Raw genomic sequence first — 27694 nt, 5'->3', positions numbered from 1 at the left:
CATTTGCCATGACCTGAACTCTAACCCTTTGCCGTAGTAGATCACAGGAATACCGTGCCCTGCAACGAGGGCAACGGTGTATGCACACTTCGTACTGAGCAATGTGTGTATATGTACATCTGTGTATACAACACTTGCTGTGTATGTAAATCCCAACGAATGCTGAACACAATTGTTTATTTGGTATTTTTTTTAAAAAGCTCATGTTTAAAGATTGTACGACTCGTCCATCCACTGCCGGATGAAGGCTTCCCTACGCCGTATCGGGTCATGGGAATTTCTTGACGATGCTTCGGCGTTTAGGCGTGGGCACAAAGCTGCCCGTGTTGTTCGTAGAGAAGGCTCAACGGAACTCGCAATTAACCTAAAAAAGGCCAAATCCCACCAATATTGCAGATTGTGCAAAATGTATTTACGACATCGAATTATGGGATTTGAAGCAAAGTGTTTTTGTTTTGTCTGTGAGGATTTTACTTGGAGGCTGCATCCAAATGTGCATCTGCGTATCTTCAAACACACCAATTAATGTTTGTTTATTTACGTGCTATCAAGAAGGGGCATTGCCCGAAACGTCGCCTATTATATTTTATCGTTAAAGGCCACAATGTTATTGGCGAATATTCCGAGGTTTTTTTTGCATTAATTGTCATCGTACACCACTGCCAACGCAGCAGCAGCATCACCAAATAATTTGTTCAATTTGAAATGCGTTCGTTTTTGTGGTTGTTCGGTACCGCTTGTCGTTGCGGCTTATTACACGTCCGACGTTTCGCTTCCACGTGCTGGGAGCTTCCTTCAGGACCTGACATCATACCGAACAACTCACGGCACAGCCCGGAAACACACGCGAGGGAGCCACACCATGCAGTTGTGAATGTCCTCAGCGGTGAGGGAACGGCAATGCGCATTCGTCATCGTCTCACGTTCAGCTGTGAAGGATGCGAAAGGCGATGCGCGGGTGTCGCCTTCTCCGCACTTTGAAGAAACGTCGTCGCCAATTGGGGAACTGAAAGGCAAAAATAAAAAGCCACGGCGAGATTTTGGCGCTCTCTTGGAAACCACCGCACGGCAAAGCGCACGAAACGTCGCGTCCAACGCCGTTGTACAGTATTACGATTCTGACACAAGCATCGACACACATCATAGACTCTTTAGCTCTAGCCAGCAACAGTTCAGTTTTAATTCGTTGTGCGTCTGCCCGTGGTGGTGACGTGCTGTTATTCGCTTGTGAAAATTGTATGTTACGTGTGTATACGGTGTCGGTGCTATTTGTGGTTATATAAATGATAATGTGAATTCATTTTCTCACTCCGCTGCTGGCTGACGGCCTACGGCGTCGTGTCAGCCATGGAGAGAGGTGGGGGCTGACCATACTTGAACATGCTGGTCAGCTGCGGGTTGATGAACGGTGGTGGCCAGGAATTGTTGCTCAGATACAATCACTCGCCAAGAATGTTTGGTGACCGTGACCGGGAGCCGAACTCAGGTGGTTGGGTTTAAATCGCCAGGCGCTATCAACCGCTCCAACCACATTCAGACGCTGTCTTCTCGACAGACCTGTTCTCCACCTGAGGACGGCTGCTTGCGTTGTGACCGAAACGTCGTGAGAATTTATTTTATTATGTTTTATTTTTTTATTTTATTCTATTATTTTCATTCTACGTGACTTTACCGAAAGAACCAAGAAGACGCTCCAACCACGTTTACGCCATCTAAATCACCACTGTTGTGGGGGGGGGGCGGGGGGGGTGTGGGACATGTGTGTGTTCACTGCTTTATCTTAACCCCCCTCGGATCATCATCATCATCATCATCGCAAGCGTCGTCCAGGGATATGTAAGAAGACAACCCCCGTCGAGATAGCTCCCTGCTGAACAGGTGGTCAGACGGCAGCGACCGCAGGCATCGCGCGATTGCCACGTGCTCTCGATTTAAACACTCAAAGCGTTACACCGGCAGCCTCACGCTGTGTCGTTTTATCAGAGGGACCCATCCGGCATACCATGCAAATCGTTTACGGGGGGGGGGGTGCATATGTGTACGCATGGATGTATATATTGTATGTGTGCATGTTGAACTTCTCTCGCACCGTACACAGCCAGCCGTGCTTATCGGAGGTGATGTGTAATCGATTGACTATCTTGAAGACGCGTTCGGTGCCGTTACATCAAGTTGTTCATTTTGAAATGGTCTATATTTGAGTTCACGCGTTCACGTGAACGGTGGCCTTTCTTAAATATAAAAGGGGGGATGCGGGCGCAGATACGTGCACACACCTGTCGGATATGTTGACAATGTCAGTCAAATCCTCATAATTGCACACGAAACCTGAAAAAAACCGACTGTTTACGCTTTGGATACATCACTCGTACAAGGATATCCGTGGGTTGTAAAAAAATACATTTGAGAGCTTTTTTTTGACGGCTCACAGCCGCAATTATTAACATAACACCATCTCACGCGCAGTGTGACCTCATACTCCGCCGATAATACCCGCAAAATAATTAATTATAAACATTGCAAAATAATGCATTTGACATGCAGATGCGCTCGTGTACCCGCCGCCCCTGACGAATGTCAAACTGGAACGCGCTGCATGTAATAATATTTCTATAGGAGATCGTACGATCGTTTGAATTATCTTCTTGGTTCTTTCGGTAAAGTCACGTAGAAGGGAAATTTTAAAATTATTAAAAAAAAACATAATAAAATAAACGTCGCGAAGAATTATTTTATAATGTTTTATTTTATTATTTTATTATTTCCCTTCTACGTGACTTTACCGAAAGAACCAAGAAGATGAATCCCTGCAGTCACGAAAGCTTAACATCGTTTGAATTATGTTGAACGTTGTAACCACCCCCCCTCCCCCTCGCGTTCATCCGCTGCACGTGTGTCGCGAACCAACTGTAACACGAACACCCTTGCGAAAAAAAAAGTGCAGCATTCGTGCAAATTATTGATCTCCTTACACGAGATATCAAATGGGTGGTAATGATGGGTTGCCTAGCGACGGAGGCCACTTGTACCCGTAAATTAATTAAAATGCGAGCTAGCTGCCGGGATATGAGAGGAACAACGCGGGAATTTTTTTTTTTTTTGCACCACCGTCCCTGTACGATGACTGCATCATTTCCCGCCCGGTTCAAAGAATAATCATAATTTAAAAAAAACATGCATTCAGATTATTGGGATTGTTTTGCTTCAAGAAATGTCCACACGTCAAGCTATCATTTGTGGCCACGTCGCTTCCGAAAAATAAGTGAATTGCTCCCGTGAGCTTTACCTGCGGAGATAAAAAAAATGTTTAGTTTTATTTGTATATATATATTTTTAAAAGCGATTTGTTTACCTTTATAATATACTTTTCACTCCGATCGTGTTTAAAAAAATATTGTTTGTTGTTGTAACCTTCTTGACCCCCGTGCCCCGACTGGACATTTGTAAAAAAGACCTTCATAGCTCATCGGATTCACCCCCGGTATCAATAAATACTCCGATTCCGTGGGCTTCTCTTCTTCGGGGAGGAGGGGGGGGGTTATAAACGTGTTTTCGGTGCTATTCCACCGTTTAGTGCACGGCAGAGAGCGGAATTTAAACTTTGCACATTCGTGACACGCACGGCTCTCTCGTGCCGCTGTGCGTGAGCGTGTCAGTGCGGGGTACCCTGGACGTGGACGCCAATCGAGGTGTCCGTGCTCGGAGTCGTGCCCTCATTTTTCGTTTGCGACGATCGTTTGCAGAAAAATGCGGTCGCATTTCGCAATAACAAACCAAAAAAAAATGCACGCATTCTGTCCACACACGTTCGTACACACGCGTACAATTCTGTCCTATTTGCTGACCCGCCCATACCGGACATCTGTGGGAAAATAGCTTCATTGCTCATTGGATTCCTTCTCAAGGCTAGATAAACATCTTGATTCTGTTTGTGCAACACTCGAACCTGTGCGTACGTTGGAATTGTTTTGAACGTATATAGCGGCTATAAATATCTCGTCCGATTTATCTTGTTGTGTTGTTAAAGAAAACGAACGATTACTGTATTTACAAATTGTGTGTATATATATAAATTCAAGCAATTCGTCTTAGCTGAAGGGGCAATACAACAACCAGGAGTATATATATATATAATTCGTGACTGGCTAATGAACACAACATCAATGATTTATTGTATATATGAAATATTGTCCAGATTCAGAAAAGCCCTCGTTGCAAGTGACATCAGCCTACGGCGTGGAACCTCGTGGTTGTGCCTTGCGTGTAGCTCTGCGATGCGCACGGTTGACTACGCAGGGTGCGAAAGAAGTTTAACATTTATACGTGCGGTTTGTTTGCAGGTTGGATAGGAGCTCCTTCAGTGACTCAACTCAGAAACCCACCAACACTCGTAGTCAAACGTCTGACATCATGCCTGATAACTGAACTCGGAAGCTCTAAACCGGCACGTGGAGCGAAACGTCGGACGTCACGCCGAACAACACGCGGGTTCAAACCCGAAAACCACATATGGGAACATCCAGACATACATCAGAGCGATGGCATCGCTTCAGTATACAGCGAAACGTGTGACGTATAGCAGGCAGAGGAATAAAAGATGATCGGGTTTATTATACATATCTTGGGAATAACATCGTTATTTTATAGCAAAGGCACATTGAAGAACGCAGCTTTGAATCAATATATGTTCAATAATTTTTTTCTAACTACTTTACAGAGCGATTATAGCTTATGGACATCCACCACTCTTTACACAATGTTATGTACATTACTGGGTTTTCGAACAGAAATGAACTCCACAACTGACAGCGGTAGACGGGAACGCCTTAGGCAACTCAACACAATATAACATGTGCACTTAAAACACGTGTTGCAATTCGGTTACACGTTACGTGGGGCTTGGGAGGAGAAAAAAAACCTGTATAGAGACGTGCAGCTGATAAGTTGTATTATGTCATTATCTTTGGCCCATGAAGCCATGAAACAGAGAAAATCGATATGTGCTATATATACGAATTTAATACATCAAGATAACATGTGAGGGAAGGACTTGACTTTTTACGCAAAAGTGTATCTCTAAAGAACAGCACATTGAAGACGTTTGCTGTATATATAACAACAATAATAAAAAAAACAATAACGAAAATCCCACTTGTTTTTTTCTTTCACAGGTTCACCATAAACAAGACGTCACAAATAAATATCGGTCGATGTACATCGTGTTTGGCGTTTACAGCTGTAAAGTGTTTACTCAGCATATACACGGTACTGTATATATATATATGCTACGCGTATGTATATACATACTTAACTTTATAAACAGATAACGGAGCGCGCATTGAAGCAGCGTCACAGTCGCCTTCGTCGCACGGACAGCTGGGAACGGCGTGGCTGGGTCACGTGGCTGGGTCACGCATCGTTGTGCATACGACGACGCATTACGCTTGAAGGGACAGGTGTGTGAGTGTGTGAGTAAGTGTGTGTGTGTGTATGGTTAGGCGTGTGAGCAAAACAACAGTATCTCCTCGTCGATAATGATGGTGATGGTGTTGTTGCTGTTATCGTTGTTGGACCACTGCGTGGGGTTTCGCGACTTTGCTGTACAGCTATTCCGCGCGTTGCACGGTTGTGCCACGTGTTGTTCGGCTCCATGTCCAACGTTTTGCCTCACGTGCCCGTGAGCTTCTTCGGGCACTAAATTCACTTCCGGAATGAACATCAACAGCATCATCATCATCGACATTTCACTTCACAGGTGCCGGGCACTTCTTAGTGAAAAGTAATCGATTCCACCCGCGTGTTGGCCAGCTGATTCGGGAAGTAAATTCGATTGCTGAAAACTCTCCCGGCACGTGGCTGCGAAATGTTGCAATCGGGTCGCTACCGCCGGGCACTCGTTTTCAGATGAGGTTGCTGGGGAACGAAGTGGGGAACTGGGAGAGTCCGGCCCCCGGGAAGCAGAGGGCACCGGGCAGGGGCAGCGAGGCTGCAGCCGCCGCGCGCAGGAGGCTCGCGTCCCGGTAGAGCACGGGCACGCGCACGAGTCTGTGCGCCGCCGACACCTGCGCCAAGTTGGCGGCCTCGAGCTCGGCGGCCAGCTGGCGCTTCCACTTGTTGCGCCGGTTCTGGAACCAGATCTTCACCTGCGTCTCGGTGAGGTGCAGCGACGCGGCGAGACCCGCGCGCTCCGCGCTGCTCAGGTAGCGCTTCATGTCGAACGTCGACTCCAGCTGGAACACTTGGCTCCGAGAGAACACGGTCCGCGTCTTCTTCTTGGGGGGCGCACGCGGGCTGCCGTGCTGAGGGGGGCTCTCGCAGGCCCTGTCCCCGGCCCGACACGCGGCGCTTCTCCGCGTCTCTCTCCTCCGCCTGGGAGTCTATGTCGTCCGCCGTGACCCGACCCACCGAGCGCTTCTGTGGCGGGGCTTTGAAGTCCGGCGAGATCCTTTCGGCGACGTCGTCCGGGTTTGATAAATCTAAGGACGTCTCTTTGGTGGCTGCGGTGCAAAAAAATAAGAGGCGTAAATAATGCAGCGCGTTAATTGCGATAAACAAAAGCATGTACTGGAGAGAGAGTCTCAGTTCTCACCAATTGACGAACGCCTCCCCACGCAGTGCCGGGCATAGAGGGGGTTTTCTTGTACCATACTTCACCTACTCTGGTCATCCAATCTTCATTAGTATGATTTATGTAAAGCAACTAGTCGAGATTGTAAGTTATTGACGAGTTATTCGATGATATCCTAATATGCAATTCACCAATTCTGGTCGTTAAATATATTTACATCGGAGGGTTGGTGAATTGCATTTACACCGCTTTCACGTTTACCTTTCGGACAGTGCGACATTAATATCGTCCATGGTTTAAAGTTGTTAGTCGTAGTCGCACACAGGGAGTGCGGGTTGGTGAAGGGGGAGAGGGTGGGGGAATTGCGGGACCGAGGGTTCAGACACCACTCGCCACTGATGTTAGCCGTGGTCGGGAATCGAACTTCGCCCGTCGGGTTCATAGCGCAGCGCGCATAGAATGTGTTTTTTTTTTATACAAGTCGCGTGGTCTCCTTCACCCAAAACACTATTAACCGTGTTGTGTTTCACGCCGTCAGAATTATCTTCGTCATCGTGTTACGGAGACGTCGATCTCTGATTAAACACAGAGTGCGTTAACATTGAACGTGGCAGAAAATGATTCAATTCAAACTTTCCCGAGGCATGTTTTACGTCCTCTCCGATAAGCTTATAAGCCTGACAATGTATTTTTAAAACAACACAAATTATTAATTACTTCGATCTAGACAATTAAATATTTACGGGGGAAAGGTCGCCGTTAAATATATTTTCATCGGTAACAAGCGAATATATTCATGTTGTTGAGAATAAACAACCCAAATACACGGGCATGCTCCAACAACGCAAATCTATATCAAAGCAACTGTCATACATACACACATATATGTGACAATACTCAATTACAAAAAATACACCCATGACATTGTGTTAATTCTACTCGTTTATAATATCACTTATATCTATTTGCTCCATAAACCTGTTCACTATTAACCGGCAGACTAATTGTTGGCACACCTGTTAAATCAGCACTGCGAGTAGCTACATCGAGTTATCCACGTGGGCAATGCCATTATATTGACCATAAACTAGACTTGTGTGTGGAGCAATGGTCAATGTACTTGACACGGGCCCGCTACTGCTGTTACTACAACCGGGCGATTCCGAGAGCCTTGCATGTGGTCGTTGGTGGTGATAGTGGTAGTGGTGTTGCTACTGCTGCTAGTTATTGTTGTTGATGGCTGTTGGTGGTTTTTGGATATTAGTTGTTGGTGGCGGTGGCTATTGTTTATTTAATGGTGGTGGTTCTTGTTACAGTATTGGTGTTTTTTGGTTGTTGTTGGTGGTGCTTTGGTTGTCCGTTGGTGGTGGCGCTAGTGGTGGTGCTGATAATGTCAATGCCGGTAGTTATTGTTGCTGATAGCTATTGTTTAGAGTGATGGGTAGGGGGGGGGGGTGTTATTCGCGTTGGTGGTGGTGTCTATTGGTGGTCATTGCTGAATCCTCCAGCTTTGCTCAACGCAGCCGCTGCTACCGTTACTATTGTTGTCGCAGTAGCCCACATCGACAGCAGCAGCAGCAGCGGCGGCAGCAGCATCACAACAAACCAGCCTGGCGCTCTCCCGCCCACCACCCCCTTACCGTCAGACGAGACGCTTGACGCCGGCGACACGAGCGCATCGATGTCCGCCGCTGCCTGCGCGGGGCGGCACCGTCCGGCGGCGGGGGGAGTTGTCGCTGCTGCCTGGAGCCGCTTCTTCTTACAGCCGCAGAGCGCCTCCCTGGCGCCCGTCGCGTAGTGGGGCCCGTTGCTCGTCGAGAACAGGGAGAGGTCGACGCCGGCCGCGGACAGCGGGAAGCCTCTCCACGCGTCGCCCTTGATGGCGCCGTGGCTCGGTCTCCTGCACGAGTCGGCCAGGTCCGTGCCTAGGATGCGCTGGATGCTGAACTTGGGCGCCGCGTTACACGGCGGGGACTGCTTGTCCGTCATTGCCCCGCGGGCATAAAGGCGCGCCTGCGCGAGTCGGTCTCTTGGGAAAACTTTAGTTTGTGTGTGTGTGTTTCGTGATGAATCTTTGCTCTGTCCTCCTCTTCGTCCTTCGTTGTCGTCTTCCGTTGCCTTTCTTGTACTTCTATGATTGTGTTTCAACCCTGCAGAGGCGCGTAATGAGATACACTGGCTTCTATTTAAGTTGACAAGAGACAGACACACAGAGAGAGAGAGAATGACACACGTACACAGGTTCAAACAAAACAAAACAAAAACCACCCCAAAACAACGAAGACGAAAGGCAAAGAGGGAGCCGGAGGAGTTAGTCAACGTGGGGTTTTTTGGGGTTTTTTTTTCTCCCCTCTCTCTCTCTCTCTCCCCCCCTCCGCCACCACCCCCTGTATCGACGTTGCCTTAGCGGCCGTTTTCTTTGCAGGAGCGCGTCTGATGTCCTCGGAGCAGTCTTGGATTGGGCGCGCTGTTCCGAGGGAGCGAGGATTTGTCGAGACCCGGGGGAGGGGGAGGCTCACGGAGCCAATGACACCGCTCGCCTCGCTCGACTCCTCGCTCTCCTCTTCATACATAATTACGGCGCTTATTAATAAAGAGGGGGGGGGGAGTGGGAGCCCGCGATATTATACACACAAATGTGGCGCTGGGGGTTTTTGGGGGGGGTTTTAACGCCAGCCCCTTAAGAGGGCGCGCGGAGCGATCGTCGGGGTTTGATGGAAGTTAAACCTGCGCGGGAACTCCAGGTGGAATCGGTTTGCGCTGCTAGAGGTGGTGTGTATATATATATATATGCAGTATTGTACAGGGTGGTCCACATATGATAACCTCCTTTCGTTCTCTAAAAGGTATTTTTAAAAAGTAATGCTAATTTAAAACATGAATGGATATGCAGAGGGGGGAAAAATGTCGGTCAATTAAATGGGGGTCACAAGATATATCGACCGCCTTGTATAGGCAGCAGCACGCGAGGTGCGTGGGAACGCGCTTGCTGTTGCATTTGGGATAGACGCAGGCTTCACATTATAGACTGTACAGAGGTCTGCTCGCACGGACATTCAGGATCGTGAGAGATGGCGACGGCGTGGTTCACGGGGAAAAGGGCCTTCAATCCAGCGGTGGTTTGATCATGTCCGATGATTAATCACGATGATCCCACACGCGTTACAATCACTGCAAAGCGAACATGCCGTAAAGACCCCGTCCGGTTGTCGTGGCAAGTTGGGCACTTTGGTGGAATGTTTGGCACGTCCCTCCTAATTGCAACAATCTTGGCGCTGTCATCATTACGATGCATCTTCTCTGGGCGTTCATGTACGCTGGCTTACTGTCGCAGTTTTTCTCCGTTCTGGGTCTCAACTTTAGTGGTGCGTAATAATCCCACGCTCCAGCGAACACAACGACTCAATAATACATAGCCGTGTACATTTTTAAAACGCATTAAAAAAGATTTGTCCTATCGGGTTCGATGGGATCTTTCTTTTTTTACTCTTCTTTAACTCTGCATTGGCATTGGCTTGCCACACTTCTACGCTCAGACACGAGTGTGAATATTCTATAGGTTGTTGCAATATTATTTCTTTTAAAATATGAATTCTGAGCCATCTACCGCGTATGCGCGCGCACCCGTGGATAATTCATCACACTCCCACGTTAGCCTCACGCCTGCGGTACGTATATTGCAGCGTGTACAGCCAGCCCTTTGTTAATCCACTGCTGGATGAAGGCCTCGGGGTTTTTTTTTTCCTGGACCATACTTCAGCACGCTGGGTCAGTGGCCGGTTGCTTGTGGCTGGTTGGCGGTGGCTCAGCCGGCGTTGGTTGTGGCTCGAGAATCGAACTTTGGTTGCCGGGTTTCACAGCACAGTTGCGCTAACCATGATGCCACCGCTCTACTCGTGCGAAAGGGACCTATATACAGTACTATATATAAATAGTCTTTGGTACTACTATATATGAACCCACGGGTCAGCATTCACATGCGTTTATTTCAATATATTCGTTCTCAGTGATGTGCGCTGTTGCTATTTCGGCACGTTTCGAAAGCATAGGATTACAGGTCCTTCTGTGGTTGTTAGTGTCTTCTAAAACCTGAACGCCCCATGCATTCAAACGTGTGAACATGTCTGTGTGCGTGCGCCATACATTTTGCATATTGACGATTAAACATGTATGTTTCATTTGGGACGGTGGCCAGAGAATGAGGACACAACTCTCTTTGTGTACGCTGTGTACGCTGTGTACGCTGTGGTAGCTGCAACTGCTACTCCCGTTGCTGCTAAGGCTGCTGCTGCTGCTGCACATGCTACTGGCGATGTTGCGAGTACTGCTGCTGTTGCTGCACATGCTCCTACTGATGTTGCAAGTACTGGTGCTACCGCTCCACCTGCTACTGCCGATAGTGCCAGTACTGCCGCTATTGATGCACTGCGCCTACTGATGCCGCTTAGCAACTAGTAGAGCTTGCTGCAGCAGCAGCAGGAACAGCGGCAGCAGCAACAATAATAGCAGCAGGAACAGCGGCAGCAGTTGCTGCTGTTGCTGCCGCTGTTCCTGCTGCTATTATTGTTGCTGCTGCTATCGCTACAACTTCAACTGCTACTGCTGATATTTGCCGAGACTCCGACTGGTGCTGCACTGCTTCATGCGATTGGTTTTGTTTTTTGTTACGATTGATTTTACTTCATTGCTCTACTGTGTTTTGTCAGTTTTGCTTTGTTGTAATTTTTTCGTGACCCGGGTCACTCGTGCAAATTCGACTATCCTGGCCTCCTTGACTACTCTCCCGCTTGACTAAAAATCAACTCGAACTGCTGATGCTACTACTGTTGCAGATAATGTAACAACCGGTTCAATTGCTGCTGATGCAACAGCAACTGCTGCTTATGCATTTGATACTACAACCGTTGCTACGCCCGCAACAGCTGATGATGATGATGGTAATACCGTTGCTACGACTACTGCTACTGTCACTACTGCAACTACTATAACCACTCCTGTTGCTACTACTATAACAATTACTGCTGCTGATATTGCTTCTACTGTTATAAGCCCCCTACTGCTATGGCCGATGCTGCTACTACTGAGACTCCTTTCACTGTGATGCTACTGCTACTCATGCAGCAACTAACGCTACTGCCAACTACTATAACCACTCCTGCTGCTACTACTATAACAATTACTGCTGCTGATATTGATGCTACTGTTATAAGCCCCTTACTGCTATGACCGATGCTGCTACTACTGAGACTCCTTTTACTGTGATGCTACTGCTACTCATGCAGCAACTAACGCTACTGCCAACTACTGTCACCACAATAACCCCCCCCCCCTCCCCGCTCTGCTACCGATTCTGCTACTGCCGCGCCAACTGCTGCTGCCATTGTGAGCGTCTCCTTAGCGCCGGATTTATGTGGCACCCACGTGGCGCCGAGCCCCGCGGATCTGTGGCAGGTGTGGGCAATGTCACGCTCTGTTATGCGGTATTAACCCGGCCCGTGCCCCTTTTACAGAGCGTGAAATGTTACAAACGGCAGCTTTACATCGCCACGGCGAGCCATTAATTAGGCTTCTGGACAGCCACTTGATCATGATTATTCGAATTGTGCCTCGTCTTTTGTGCTGGTGCACGTGATGTCTCTGCGGGGGGTGGAGGGGGTGTGGAGGGGGTGCGATACGGGCAAGCTGCCCGTATTAAGGGCATTTATTCGCATTGGTTGGAGGTTGGGTGGGGAGGGATCGGGTGGGTGGGTGGGTGGAGGGGCTTAGCCAGCAATTAGCGTGCGACCAGACATTTATTAATTTTATTTTATCCCTCCGTTTATGTAATCTTCAATTATGCGGCGTTTATATGGCAATCGCACTTGAACCCCATAGCATGACCACGTGTGTATGGCGGATGCGTGATTTGAACCGTGGTACTATTTGATAACAAAAAAAACATTTGTTTCGTTTTATGTATATCTAAAATGAAACATGCACGTATGCATACATGTGCATGTTAATTTAACGCTATCAATGTAGCAATTGAATAAACATTTAATATCGCCAGACCGCGTGGAATGGCGAAAGCGTAGGATAGGCCTTCATTCAGCAGTGGATCGGGCATAGCTTATGAAGACCATCATCATTGTTTGCTGCATAGAATATTCAGGCCGCCACAATAAATACTGGACAAACATGAGCCGCACATCTAAATTGAGACGACCAAATAAACAGTAAGATCAACTAACGCGACAAATAGTTGCTTTAGATATAAATAAAACGAAACAATACGCACTTCTTTAACGCTAAAAGTAATGCTCCAATTACATTTGGGCAAGCCGAGGCGAGAAATGAGCTATTTAAATGTAAATGACTAACGCTACAGTTGTGACATATGCGCAAAGGTAACTGCGCTATAACGCAGTGCTGACCGAGATAAATCTATCAGCTGCTTAAGTACGCTTCATTAGCAAGGGGCCAGAAAACGTAACTGATTAAAACAGGGCGTGAAATGTGAATTGACATGGGGCTTTCTACCCCATTGACCGTTGATTGCCCTCGCACTTTCGGATGATCCGCAAATCCACGCAAGCGCCCGTTCCGCTCCAATATTTGGGGCGCCACGGTGGCGAGACGTTAACTACCTCGCCTGGTGTACAGAATGGTTGTGGGTTCGATCCTGACCCTGACGCCTGTATATTTGGATATATTTGGAGTTTGCAGTGTCTCTCTCCCCGTGGTTGCGTAGATGTTTTTTTTTCCCGGGCAATCCGGTTTTTCTCTCCACATTTCAGAAACCTGCGTTTAGAGTATTTGGCAGCTAATCATTTCCACACGAGAAGCAACTCCATTGAGCTATTATTTTTGGCCGGGTCGCTACTGAAAAAGAGCTATATAGAGCTCAGTGGGCCTTACCTGGTAAAATACAAAAAATAATAACTAGTTTGAAAAATATTGCGCAGAGCTCCCAGCTTCCAAACCTGGGTATCCCAAACGCAAGGCGTCTCAAACTCGAGTCTCCGCGACCCCACAAATTAACTCGTGCCACGCTGCACGCGCCCGATGATTGCTGAACACGTCCCACGTGACACGTTACGCAATTATCGCTGTCCACGTTAATAGAGCAGATTCGAATTAAGCTTGATATCTGAGTGTGTGTGCCCGTGGTCTGCGCGTGCATGTAAACGTGTTCCGCGTGACGCATGCAACGTATACACAAAGAACTCACGTTAATAATAAAAAAAATCTTTATGCAAATGTATGGGCTTGCGGCCTTCGCCCGTTGGTGGATCTAAAAATTGCTGAAATGTGTTTATTCCTTATTTTACACTCAAATCGCTATTTTACAATGTCACGTGTGTCCTTTACAATAATGATGATAATACAGAATTAGTTTTTCCAGGAAAGCTTCACCGAGACAAAATACTCTTTGTCCACGAGGGTCATATACTGGGCTGTTAGGCCATTAACATTTTCAAGGGGTGTTTTATTTAACCGAATAACTAGCAATCTATAGAGATTTGCAATCACCTTTGCAAATGAGGCCACACAACAACCACTCGCCGCACACAAAGTGTGTACAATGACGGACGTGCCTGTGTAGTAACGTAGTGAGCGCACTGCGCTACGAACCCGGGCCGTTTGAGTTCAATTCGCGCTCACGACCAAAAACAGTGGCGAATATTTGAACCGGTGCAGCGCCTCTGGTAACGATGCGTCAACTTCGCCACTCGGGAGACAAAGGCGGCCGGGCGTGGTGTTGGCCAGCCACTCCATCCTGTACCGATCTGGCCTTAATAGATGCTGGCTAACAGCACTTGCCCCTACATTCTGGTAATGCTATAGGGCAATCTTTGTCTTTTGTGTTGTGTACACAAGCCACACATTATTGGCGTGCCCTCCACGTTTAAACTAAAGCAACTCATCTATAATACCTGCGTTAACCGGCGGCTTCCCAGTTTCACGAGTGTGGCATGAGGTGTGTGTGTGTGCATGCGTACATCCATAGGAGGAGGTGTTCACGAAGTCACACGTTCACCCATCATCAGCGCGCGTATTTAAGAACGGCGTACGGCAGAGTCGGCGACCGTGGCGCTTTGCTCGAGAGGAAGAGCGACCCGATACGGCGCAGAGCATTGGAGGGGGGTTTTTGAAAGTTGTAGCCATTGCTCGCAATATTTTGTGCCGAACCAGCGAGACGAAGTAAAAAGAAAAGCGAGTATATGAAGCAATCGATTCTACTCAGCTTTTTGCGGTCTCTTGTCATATTTTACTCTTTTTGCGGCCGTCAACAAATATTACGGCGAAATGGTATTTGGTCGTGAGGCGAGCGAAGTTTTCGCTTGCCTGATAATATTCTACGAAATGGAAAAGGTTACAGTCCGCGATGATAAATGAAGTCATAAACAAGTAAGAATTGAGAATCAACCACCGATAAATATTAAAGGCCAGCCGTATTTTGCCCTTTATATTATGATGTATGTCCCAGCATAGGGTGAAAATGGGGGGAATTACGGCAGAAAATGGCGCCAATCTATTCCCTAACCACAAAGGTTGATTATGTTTCGATTTTCTTTCAGCGTCCACCGTCGCCTTGCCCGCATGAATGGTGGCCCAGGATGGGTCGCCCCGCATCTCCGCCGCTGTAGCCTGTACCTACAGCCTCGGCCCCAGCGAGGCGGGTGAGGGGGATGGGTGGTGGTGGTGGTGGGGGGGAGAGGAGGAGGAATTTATGCTTTATGGCAGAGAAAATAAATCGCGTAATTTATTGTGAGATGGGCGGTGGCGAGATTACATCGGCAGATCCCATCAAAGGGGCGGCGATCCATCAAGTTCCAATTAACACCGCGAGGCCCATGAACCGCGGGGCGCTAATGGCTTTCCAATTTACTGGATTGATAGACTCATTCGTCCCTCTGGGATGAATTAAGAAAATCGACGGTCCCCGCCACGGCCCGTGTAACGCCACTCTTTGTGGCGACTATCTGTCAAATTAAAAACACAATTAAAATTTAAACTGTTTCAATCAGCATTGGTCTGCAACCTATGTTTCGGTTAATCGAACTCGGATGAAAACCTGATGGAAGTGCTATATCAAGTGCCGTGGCGGTGCTACTTTTTTTTGTTACGTTGCCAATTCTATCTCGCCGTCTCGCACGGGGTGTCGTGGTGGAGTGGGTGGGGTGCCTTGGTTGAGGTGGGGTTCTCCGACAGATCTCTACTTCGTTACGCGCGTTGCGCGCGGGACGCCTCGGGAAAGCGCGCAAGTTTTAAACCGCATACACGGCACATCCATAAGCTCTGATCATTTAAACTTTAATGCCGGCGTGCATGCACGGGCGCATCCATCTGTTCGAGGCGAACAAACAAGCACTCTACCCCTTCTTGTGCCCGCGTAATGGATTTCGACTGCTAATTGTTAGTCGGGGATGGGAGGGAGGGAGGGGCGGCTACACTCCGACGAACGGCTGCCGTACGTTTTGGGGAAGTGACGTGCTGAGTGGGACACGTCTTGCCACGATCGTTTTCTCCGCGCTGACAACGCGAACGGTCAAACGCGCCGCTGTTGGAAGCATCACAAAGCCAAAGGGGGGGGGGGGGGGGGGGGCGCACATGTTGTTCGTTTCAACCGCCCGGCCGCCGCGAGGGGGCGCTACGGCTTTGGTGGGCCCGTGTGAGGGTGGGGGGGGCAGCGGCGGCGAGGTGCCCACTTTACCACTTGAGGTCTCCAGCAAAGGTTAATTACAACGCAGGGAAACATACATCAGCAAACAGCGCCAATGCATTGCCCCCTCGATGTATGCGCTGTCACGCCGCCTTTTAAATGAACCAAACGTTATTTAACTACGCTGCCGCTGCCGCAGCAGCCCTCTGTGTGTGTGTCTGTGTGTGTGTGTCTGTGTGTGTGTGTCTGTGTGTGTGTGTCTGTGTCTGTGTGTGTGTCTGTGTGTGTGTCTGTGTGTGTGTCTGTGTGTGTGTGTCTGTGTGTGTGTCTGTGTGTGTCTGTGTGTGTGTCTGTGTGTGCGCGCGCAGCCCCGTTTAATTGAACGAAGCGAAGGGGCGCGAGAGTTGTGTGCAGGAAAACTTGCTGCTGCTGCTGCTGTTGCACGCTGCTGCTGCTGCACGCTGCTGCTGCTGCACGCTGCTGCTGCACGCTGCTGTTGCTGCACGCTTCTGCTGCTGCACAATGCTGCTGCACGCTGCTGCTGCACGCTGCTGCTGTTGCACACTGCTGCTGCACGCTGCTGCACGCTGCTGTTCCACGCTGCTGCTGTTGCACGCTGCTGCTGCACGCTGCTGCACTATGCTGCACGCTGCTGCTGCACGCTGCTGCTGCACGTTGCTGCTGCTGCACGCTGCTGCTGCTGCTGCACGCTGCTGTTTCACGCTGCTGCTGCTGCACGCTGCTGCTGCACGCTTCTACTGCTGCACAATGCTGCTGCACGCTGCTGCTGCACGCTTCTGCTGCACGCTGCTGCTGCTGCTGCACAATGCTGCTGCACAATGTTACTGCTGCTGCTCCACACGGGTCTTCTGTGCCGTGCTGCGTCGCGTCTTCAGCCACGGTTGGATGATGTTAATGGGACACCTGTGCGCATTTGCTCCTTACCGCCAAGCGAAACGCGCCAAGCGAAACGTTCAATGACATTTAAATAGAAACAAAATGCCCGGTCATTGGCGATTCGTTGAGAAACCGCAGGATCTTTAACAGGTGCGTTTGTTGTGCGAGGAGGTTTTCCCCCCTCGTCTGCGGGCGTTGAGCACCTGTAAATTGGAAACCTTGAGTCATTTTAATCCATTGACGATGTCTTTATTTATACATGATATGTCTAGTAACCCCCCCCCCCTATTAATTTACTCATTGTTTTTTTACTTATGCATATTTATCTCTATTCTCACACCCATTGGTATGTAAGAATATGAAGTTTTAGAGAGTTAAATGGGGGGGGGGGGGGGGGGGGGGGTCACAAGACATCTGGACCACCCTGTACATTCAAGACACTAAGAAACTCCTCCCACCCACAGCAACCCACTCTGTACCCCACCACGCACACGGTACACGCGTATGCGATTGAAATGCGTGAACAAAGCATGAATATGCAACGAGAGTCGTGCCTGCTTAAGTAATATGAGCGTCGCGTTTCCCGTATTCACCCATTGAAATGATTCCACGTGTTATTGTGGCGCTGTAATTATTCGAGCTATAATTACCTTCACGTTAAGTAAGTACGGTTAGCGTTTGAGCGGCTCTATTGCATTCAAATCAATATCGATAATGTTTACATGAGGCCCGAACCGGCGATAAATCAGCCGGGCTGCGGGCTTTTGTGTACCAATGTACAACTTATGGAAATGACGTTTTTAAAAATTAATTACATCTTGCCGCAAATATAGCAGCCCTTAGCGCGGGCTTAATATATCATGTTAAATGGCTCAGAGTGCGTTAATTACACACACACAGACCAACCTCTGGAGTGTTGCAACTAATTAATAATTCTACGTGTGTATATTTTTATTCGTATTATTTTTGTTGGTTTCCGACCGCACGGTATTGTGGTTAAAACGTGTAATGAACGTGCGTGGAGAGAGTTTTGCTTAAAAAAATACATGGGTGATCCGTTCGTGGGTGCCCTTATTTATCATGACCCTCCCCTCTTACAATGCTTTTCAACAGGTGATGGAATATCGTGATTGACCACGTTAGCGTCAGATGATTTTTAATTCGTGTACAATGATTGGTGGGAGTCTTAGAGATGCTTTACTGTCAAACATTATTCCCCCTGTACTTTATACCCGTCCCCCCACCAACCTCGCTACAACCCCTTTATTATTTGAGTGGGGCGTCTATACGTGGATCACACTATATTACCAAAGCAGCAGAAGAGAGAAGAAGGGGGAACAACAACAACAACAGCAACAACAACAACAACAACAAAAACCTCGCAGCGCCAGTGGCTCCCGTAAATACACGAGGCGAAGGCTTTCCGATTTGATCCCGGCTGTCGAGACAGGCATGGTCCGGTCGCCGCGTCTGCCATAATTGCGCCCTCTGTTCTTGCTCGGGGCAGTGATGTATCGACCCGGCAATTAAAACCACCGCTAATGGTACATTAGTCATTAAATGATTAATTCAGCGGCGTTCTTGCGATGCAAATGATCATTATTATCGACTCGAATTGATCACGGCCCCTCTCTCAAGCAGGCTAATGCGCGTGGTCCCGCGGTGAGCTGCAGGGAGTGGGTGGGTGGGTGGTTGAGTGGGTGAGTGGTTGAGTGGGTGGTGGAACGGTGAGCGCGAGTGAACTCCACCCCGCGCAGCCCAAGCGAGCCCTCTCAGCAAGGCAAGGTCGTCACGTGGCCCTCCGTGCGCATCCCTGCACAATTATAAAACGTGTCTGCGCGTGTGTCTGCATAGCACGTGTAGCCATCATCATCATCACGAGCAGCAGCCATGAGATATCCACTGCTTGATGAAGGCCTTAAAACCGTCTCCATCCAGCCGTGCGCAGAGAAGAAGAGGTCGATCCCGTGATGGCACGATCCATTTCGCGCGCTCGGCGTACACAGCTCGGCACCCTAGTTGATTTCCTCTCTGCCGTGGACTGTCTTCTCTTTCGGGTGTGTTCACTCCTTTGACTGCTACTCCGTGGTTAGTCTCGACCTACACCGGTCGTTATCCCGTTCCTGCAACGGTGGCCTGCCCTCAAGGCCACTTAATTTTTCTTAAGTCAACACTTGTGGGATGTCTTATAAAATGGGTCAATGTAAACGCATATATATGTATGTAATGTTCACGTAGCTCCCCGATCTTTATGGGATCCATAATTCACGTTTTGGATTGCGCGTGTTTATGTGATATATATTTACAAAGTCTCGTAATCAGTATAAGCTTAGCTTACTAATTGAGGCTTTTTTACAGTTTGTAGATGCTTTCGTAAACATAAACCGTCATACGGTGAAGACACTTGAACAAACTTCAGTTCACCATGACTCCTTACTCAAAACACAAATTAATTGTTATTACAATGGTCTCAACTTATGAAGCGTAGCCGAACGATTTGCTCGCTCTCGTAGCGCGAGAACGACTCGGGGGCGCACGAGGGACCGGAGAAACAAGCAGGAAGGCAGCCACGCGATGAGCCGGCACCAACCATTGCCCAAACTCTGCGGTCCTCTATATATGAAGGTGTTATCGGCCAAACTCACACGCCGTAGGAAAGCGGAGCACGCGGGCAAGTGCATTTGTATGCGTACAAAAAATGTACGCGAGTCCATTTTTTTAAATGTTCTATCAGTTATTTACACACGGTGCGATGCACCATTGGACAATGGGCCATGCTGTTAAAGTGCATGCGCATTTCTACTATAACCTATACGCGAAGAGCCGATATACCTGTGCGTTTCTATGTGTTCGTATGCAGTATGCATGAAGCTCTCAATGTATTTGTCTAGGCTCACATACACCTTAAATGATTCAACGCTAAAGTGAATTTGCCGAAAGCGGCGAAAAAAAGTACTGGGGCAATACAAAGAGGGCTCTTTACGTCGAGTATCCTAATGGCCTTCATAAAAGCGTCACATTTACCTACACTGAAACTAAATTGCGTACCAAATAATCGTATCTATAATTAACTTCGTAATATGTAATATGAATGCGACGATTAAATGCGCCCCTTTTGCAGAACGATGTCCTGTTGTCACAACTGTGTGTGTGTGCGTGCATGCGTGTGTGTGTGTCCTCTAGTGTGTAGAGGCGCCATATACGGTTAATTAATTACACGTGTCATAATTAGCTGTCCATTCAGTGCCCACGTAATATATGTGTAGATCTATATATATACTGTATATAGACGCACATTGTTCACTCCTCGTGTAATATCCAAACAGTACATGAACAGTGTATGTGTATATAAAGACATCTACATATCCCGTTTAGCCTGCATCGCAGACACGTGGGAGAAGTGTTGCTAGCTAGCACCTATCAAGGCCCATGTGTGCATACATATATACGTGTGTTTGTACACATTTGCAGTGCTTCATTTCAGGAGGAACAGTCCGGAACGCTGATCTGGTAATTATTTTCGCCACGTTTCATCTGGTTGTGTTCTCGGGATGCCGTGTGATGTTCTGTGCGGCGGAGTGTGTGACGGTAGTGCAGTGGACAGCACGCTGTGCGCTACGAACCCGGCGACCCGAGTTCGATTCTCGCTCACGGTCAACACCATTGACGATTTTCTGAACCGCTTCGGGACCTTACCCGAGGTCGACTTCGTTTTAATGAATACCTTGGCGCGGTGTGTAAATATCGCCACTGGGGGAGACAAAGGCGGCTAGGCGTGGTGCTAACCAACTACCCCATCGTGTGCCGTGCCGGTTCTTCATTGGTGCTCGCTAACAGGACTTGCCCCTATAGTCTGTTACAGGCTTTGTCGTTGTCTTGTAAGCAAAACCCGTGCTTGAAGGTGCGTCAGGGTTACCAGAAGTCTTTAAGGACAATACTGAAATATAGAGTCAAAATATGGATGTTCTAGCGGGGTAGTGCCTTGTGCCAATAATTCCTACTCGCAGGGTTCCATCATACTGTATATCGAGTTAGAAAATAAGCCCTATTTTACACTCACATATACACAAATACGTGGACGGTAAATTGCAACACATTCCATGGTAGCTCGGGTTAGCCGTTGATGATGATAAGAATAATAATAAAACATACATAGACAAAGACCCCCAGCAGAGCCTGAACAGACTCGGGGCAAGTGCTGTGAGCGAGCACCAAATGAAGGCCAGCACGGCACGCTAGAGGATGGGTGCCCAGCACCACGCCCAGTCGTCTTTGTCTCCCCACTGCTGACGTTTGCACACACACTGCACGAGGTACTTCATTTAGACCTGAGTCGACCTAGGGGAGGTCCAGAATCAGTTCAGATAATTATCTGAATTTTCGCTCACGGCCAACACCAATGATCATTATAATTATCACTGGTGTTGGCCGTGAGCGAAAATTGAACTCGTAGCAACGACATTCCCGCTCCCCTACAAAGATCCCCTGTACAGCCTTAACATACTGTTGGGACAAGTGCTGTAAGCGAGCACCTATGAAGGCCGGCACGGCACACGAAGCGAGTGGGTGGCCAACACCACGCTCGGCCTACTTTGTCTCCCCCAGTGACAATGTTTACACACCGTACCAGGTACTCATTTGAGCCTGAGTCGACCTAGGGGAGGCCCAGGACCGGTTCAGATATTCGTCACCGGTGTTGGCCGTGAGCGGGAATCGAACTCGGCTCATCGGGCTCGTAGCGCAGCGGGATAAACGCTTACACGACCGCGCGCCTACACAGACTCGCTCACAGACACTACAACGACTACAGCGAGTTGCGTGAATGCGCCGCTTGGCGCCCGCGCTAACGGTGGTAAAATAACAACGGAAGAGACCGTTCAGACAGCATTGCACGGATTAACTGTAGCGTGGTTATTGGTTTCGACAGGCCGAGGATTTCACTGTTACAGGCGAATGGGCCCCAAACAGCGATGTTAACTTCGCCGGCATAAAGGCAGTGCAAACACAGCTTGACCCCGAAGCCATTTCATTATCGCGAGCACAAAAGGCTCTGCTGCTAATTGCTCCAACTCATACGAAAACTTTTTCGAGCACATCGGCTTTGCCAAATAACGTCCGGAAGTCCACTCGGGTGGACTTCCCCCTCGCACGCTCCCCCCTGCTCCTCACCCCCCACCCTACCCCCCCCCCCCCCCCAATTTTAATTAATTAAATTTCGTGATTAGGACGCGGCCATCACGGAGGTGGAGCGATACATTTAGCTCGTGTGCAGGTGTTAGGTTGGATCGTTACATTGCAGGACCCTTAGAGATGGAGACCGCTTCGAGAGTGGATCATATAATGCCTGCTACTGTGGATTGGGATGATTAATGGGTAATTAATTAATGTAAAAAAAACCACTGTAAAACAACACAATTTGCACAGCAGTGCATAGAACACGGCTTATTTTTTTACACAATGTATTTGCACAGCGGATGTAGAAGCTGTTGCTTTAACAGTAAATTAAATCACGTATAGCCTATGAAGTTTTAATTATCTCGACAATTAAAGATCTCATCAAAAATATGCTTTTCTCAAAAGTAGCAATTTAATCATAGGACGGTTTCGACAACCAATGTCACGAGACAGCCCTTAAGATGTAGTGGGTGCATAATAAACCTCGTGTTGCGAACGCTAAAGAAGTCGATGATGCTAGGATACGTCAATAGGAGTACCGTGTGACAATTTATTCAAAGTGCGTGTGTAACTTAATTAAATGTACAAAACGCCGGAAGCAAGTAACGAAACAACAAAATATAAACCAAAAAAAAGAAATTGGTAAAATGATCAGAAGTTCACGTTTAATGGGGCTTCGCTCGTACTTCTCTCCGCAACGTTATCTGGCAGCTCGCATCTCCCCAACAAAACGGACGCGATAAGAACAATCTGGGGCGAATAAATACGAAGTAGGGGGCCGACTGAGGACGGCCAGCTTTGACGGTCGTGGCAAGAAACACGTGTGTGGCGAGTTGGCGATGACGGAGCGCGACGCGAATAAATAAGCACGTGTCTCTTTAAAAAAGTACACGTGTACACCTCGCGCAGGAGACGGGAAGGGGGTTGCGGGCCTTGCTTTGTCACATCCGTTCGTATTCACGCGACGTTCACGCGACGTCTTCCTCTCAGTCGGCGAGCGCGGTGGAGAAATACAGGACAGCAATTTCATGGGAGAAATGAACGATAGACGGACGCGATTAACGTTTGACGGGTATAGGCGACAATATACAGCATATATATTGTAATTCGATCTGTTTTTAATCTGTACATTCGTTCCCCCCCCACCCCCTCCTCCCAATTTCCAACATTTGCAATAAAATACCCTTATGTACACAATCGTTAAGAGAACAGCGAAAGATGCCGAGCGTGTATGGAACACTTTACATACATGTTTTACAGTTGACGGTGCGTCTCAGCTCGGGTCCGGGTTGACAAAACGGACTGTGCCGTGTACGCGATCTTAGCTCAGACGCGCCGTCGATTAAACGCGTGCAATGTGTGTGTGTGTGTATATATATACCGTAAGCGATACTTACAAGACAAGCATAACAAACGTCAATGTTTTTGTTGTTTACATCTCAGTAGTAGACACATCTCCGCACGCACGCGCGCGCGCACACACACACACACACGCGCCAACTTGCGCATTACAAGCAACGCGCTGGGCGCTTGAATTCTCACACTTTACATCTTAGTACAAAAAAACCAGAATATTTCATGTAAAAAAACACAAATCCAATATATACCAATGGAAAACAAAAACAACAAAAAAACTCGTTCAAAATAGTGTTTTTGTTTGTTTGTTTGTTACACTAAGCCAGTCATAGAGCGCATCACGGGCATAGGGCTGCCGATGGCCTGGTGCATGTACGGCAGCGGGTGGGCGAAGCCCTGCAAGAGAGGCCGCGTCAAGTGGCTCGCCCCGCCGTGCACGTGGGCGCTGCCCGCCGCCGCCGCCGCCGCAGCAGCAGCAGCAGCAGCAGCCGCGTCTCTGACCCCTGAACTCTCGTGGTACAAGATGGGCACCCGGACCAGGCGCTGCGCCGTGTGCGAAAGGTTGGCGGCCTCGAGCTCGGCGGCCAGCTGGCGCTTCCACTTGTTGCGCCGGTTCTGGAACCAGATCTTCACCTGCGTCTCGGTGAGGTGCAGCGACGCGGCGAGACCCGCGCGCTCCGCGCTGCTCAGGTAGCGCTTCATGTCGAACGTCGACTCCAGCTGGAACACTTGGCTCCGAGAGAACACGGTCCGCGTCTTCTTCTTGCGTCCGCCCTTCTTCTCCAGAAGATCGACGCCGCCGCCGCCGCCGCAGCTGCCGCCGCTCGTCTCGAGTTGTCGCTCGGAGCCGCTGTCGCCAATGGATTCTTCCTTGGCGTCTGCTGCGTCTTCGGTTGCACCGGCGGCTGCGGCGGCGGCAGTTTTGTGCAGCGTGAGTTGCTCATCGGCGCCCCTCGACGAGTCTCCCCCGTCCGCGTCCTCGCATTTATTGGCCGCGGTGCCGGGAGAGCCCCGGTCGCTGAAGGGAGACGGCGAGGCGTGATCACTGTTGGGCAGAGACGGGGAGCATCCCCTAGGACCTGTGACACACGCGCACGCGCGCGCAGGTACACAAACACAGTTACATCAACTGAGTCGCACACAGTTGCATGCACGCATACGCGGTCACACCGTTACACACACATTAAACAGAACCCCGTATCAGCCGTGAAGAGTGTGCAGGAGGCAAGCGTCATTAATTAGCGCGACTCGCCGCATGTCTTAGTAGGCGCTCGCAAACACGAAGAACACAGTTGTTAAACGCACGCGCACAGTTGCACTCACACAGCCAAGCCACACAGAATTACCTACACACTTGCACTGCAGCGGACAGCTCGCATTAATCTTCCGTCATAAAAAAAACCGCTGTGTGTGTCACTTCCCCCCCCCCCCCCCCAGTATTTTATTACTCGCAGTCAAATATTGCGACCACACTGAGAGACAGTAACTATATATTTATATATATATACCCCGGACTGTGTGTATGTTCTGTGCGTGAGCGTAGCATGTGCGAGTGTATGCCGCCGCTCCGAAGGCAGTCGCACGGGCGCGTGCATGAGTGCAGGCTGGGTGGATACTCACTCTCCGTCTGTCCGAACGGGAGGTAGGGGTGCCACGGGGCAATGGACTTCTCGACGAGGCGAAAGGGCGGCATTGCGAATCTCGGCATGGGGATCTCGAACGGAGCCACCACGAGGCCCGCGCCGTGCCCGAGAGCCGACATCTCCTCGCCGAAGCGCACATTGCCGAATCCGAAACAGATGAGCTGGCGCTCGGGCTTGGTCGCGGGCTTGTCTTCGGAATTGAGAAGATTTTGGATGAAGAACGATGACACTTTGTTGGGGCCGGGATTTTGCGGCGTGGTCGCTTTCTCGGACATCTTTTTCTTCGTCCCGTGGCGACGCCTCGGTCTCTCTGTGTGCGGAGTAAAGACAACAAAAAAAATGAATTCGACTCCACGCGACGAATAGCGCCTAAATAAGAAATGCCAGCGCGGAGCTTAGAAAAGCGTGTCCAAGGCGCATCGGCGATGTCGATCTTTCCCTCTCGCTTGGATGTTTTTTTCCTCTCTCTCTCTCCTCTTTCTTCTCTCTCCCCGCTCTCTCTCTCTCTCTACTCTCTCTCCTTGCTCTCCCTCCGAGGCGGAGCTGTTCTAGGGAGCAGTGGCGCGGCTCGCGAGACGAGAGAGGGCGGTGAACATGGCTCGGTTACTCGCTTTGCTCGCTCTTGAGTGGGAGCGAGCGAGAGAGCGAGCGAGCGGGTGAGTGGGAGCGAGCGAGCGAGCGAACGGGGTGAGCGAATCTCGCCAACTTGCACGTCCCAGACAGGAGCGGAGCGTCAGCCCGGCGCCAATTTGTGAGAGGCGGATGATAATGATGAAATAAAAATGTCATACAAGTTAAACGCCTAACAAGCGAGGAACGCGCGGCGATTGGGCAAGCACAATGACAAATGGGATTACTCGGCATAACAAGCGGATCGCTTGTAATGAGTCCACCTCCCGGTTTTTTTTGGTGGGGATGAGGAGGAGGAGGAGGTGGGTGGTGGTGGTGGTGGGAGTGGTGGGGGTGCATTTCGGGGTGCGGGCTGCAGACGGGGCGAAGAGAGGGACGCGTGATGGGGAGTGGGGGGGGGGGTGTTGGGGGAGGGTGGCGCTCGCGGAGTTTGGGAGGAGGAGGGGGGGGAAGCTTCAGGGGTTGTGATGTGATGAGGTTCCGAGGGGCTGGAGGGATGGGAGAAGTACGGATGGGGGGGGGGGGTAGCGGTGGGTGTGGTGGGGTGGGGGTTGCTTAGCTCAAGGCCAAAAGAAAGCCCGCCTCTTATTGGCTCTTCATTTTGGGCCAATTAGAGCGCAAATCTGGTGGCGGGGCGCCCGGAGTCGTCGCGCGCTGCCTTCTCTCTCGGGATGAACAGATTAGACTCGGAGAGCAAATCAGCGGCTCTCGCTCCATCGCTCTGCGGCCTTTTTTTCTCAGCACATTAGCGCCAATTGAGATGTGTCTTGCCCCCTTTGCCCCATTAGGCATGCGGGCTTTAAGCTCTAAAAGCCCGAACAAGAGGTGCGTGTTTACCGACAAACACGTTGTTACTCCTGCAGATGGCGCAACACCTGGCCTGTGCCCCCTAGCAATGGAACGACCCCCCCACCCACACCCCCGCCGCTTCACAATAATTATGCCATAGCAGAAGTTCCTACCTAAAGTAGTCGAGACAATGCGACAGACAACACCGCGAAACCAATCTGTATGTGTGAATCAGGCGTGACCGACGTTCGACCGCGCGGGAATCCAAATCGAACATCAATTGCCCCCCCCCCCCAAAAAAAAAACAGAAAGTGTCAACCTCGCGCCAGATGCGCTATCACACCACAACCCCCGTGCTCTTCATTCGAGGTGCCACTGCGCCGCAGTGAATCACGCGGCAGGGAGTCTATCCCAAGGAACCCCCCCCTCCTCTCCATGCTAAGTGCGTTACCGCACTCGGAGCCCGCACTGCCCAGGGCACACACACACACACCCCTGTCACCGGTTGTTAATAAGTTGCGCGAGTCATTCACTTGCACGTGTTGCTCACCTTTCGTCTGGAGTCCGCGGCAGACCTCCGGCAAAAAGAGCGCCGAGTCGAATTGTTCACACCCAACGTGCCCCGGCAGGTTTCCCCCGCCTTCAACAATCAATGAAGTGTGTCTCGCCGTCGTTCCTTACGGCGTTCCAGAACGCTGGACAAGGCCCGTGCATCGTTTAGCAACAGCGAGATTGACGCGAGCGCAGTGTGTGTGTGTGCGTGTGCGCGCGCGTAAAATTGCTGCCCAGCTAGGTTCTTGGTTTCGTGTGATATATTAATGACCGATATAGTGGCCCTTGATGTAGGCCGTGGTGTGTGCGTGTGTGTAAAGAATCAATGTAAATAGCGAAGCAGGGAGGTTGTGTTTAATACGTATAGCATCATACAATTATTCTAAATATATTCCCGCACCTCCGCTTAGCACGGTACGCTTACGGAAGGTGCAAAAT

The 27694-nt window shown here is 49.5% G+C and overlaps 1 protein-coding gene and 1 pseudogene across 1 annotated transcript; both read right to left on the bottom strand.

Annotated features, from left to right (window-relative positions):
* Positions 1-4583: 4583 nt before the first annotated feature.
* LOC133343209 (homeobox protein HMX3-like) lies at positions 4584-8977 on the bottom strand (annotated as a pseudogene).
* A 13952-nt stretch (positions 8978-22929) lies between these two features.
* LOC133343208 (homeobox protein HMX3-like) lies at positions 22930-26139 on the bottom strand. Its single transcript, XM_061552645.1, has 2 exons — positions 25263-26139; positions 22930-24721 (listed from the first exon to the last, which is right to left on the bottom strand). The coding sequence occupies exons 1-2, from the start codon at positions 25558-25560 to the stop codon at positions 23955-23957; spliced, it is 1065 nt and encodes a 354-aa protein (XP_061408629.1). The 5' UTR covers positions 25561-26139; the 3' UTR covers positions 22930-23954.
* Between the last annotated feature and the right edge of the window lie 1555 nt (positions 26140-27694).

This window comes from Lethenteron reissneri, chromosome 17, assembly GCF_015708825.2.
Source record: "Lethenteron reissneri isolate LAM-NWPU_2019-01 chromosome 17, ASM1570882v1, whole genome shotgun sequence".
Classification (NCBI taxonomy): domain Eukaryota; kingdom Metazoa; phylum Chordata; class Hyperoartia; order Petromyzontiformes; family Petromyzontidae; genus Lethenteron; species Lethenteron reissneri.
The sequence above is the reverse complement of the archived record's forward strand: the minus strand, read 5'-3'. Positions and strand labels throughout refer to the sequence as shown.

What these genes read in the sequence shown, in the direction of transcription:
- LOC133343208 (XM_061552645.1), bottom strand. Translation starts at nt 25,560, where the DNA reads ATGTCCGAGAAAGCGACCACGCCGCAAAATCCCGGCCCCAACAAAGTG. An exon ending in CCCGTTCGGACAGACGGAGA is followed by an intron (nt 24,722 to 25,262) that starts GTGAGTATCCAC and finishes CGTGTGTCACAG; the next exon opens with GTCCTAGGGGATGCTCCCCG.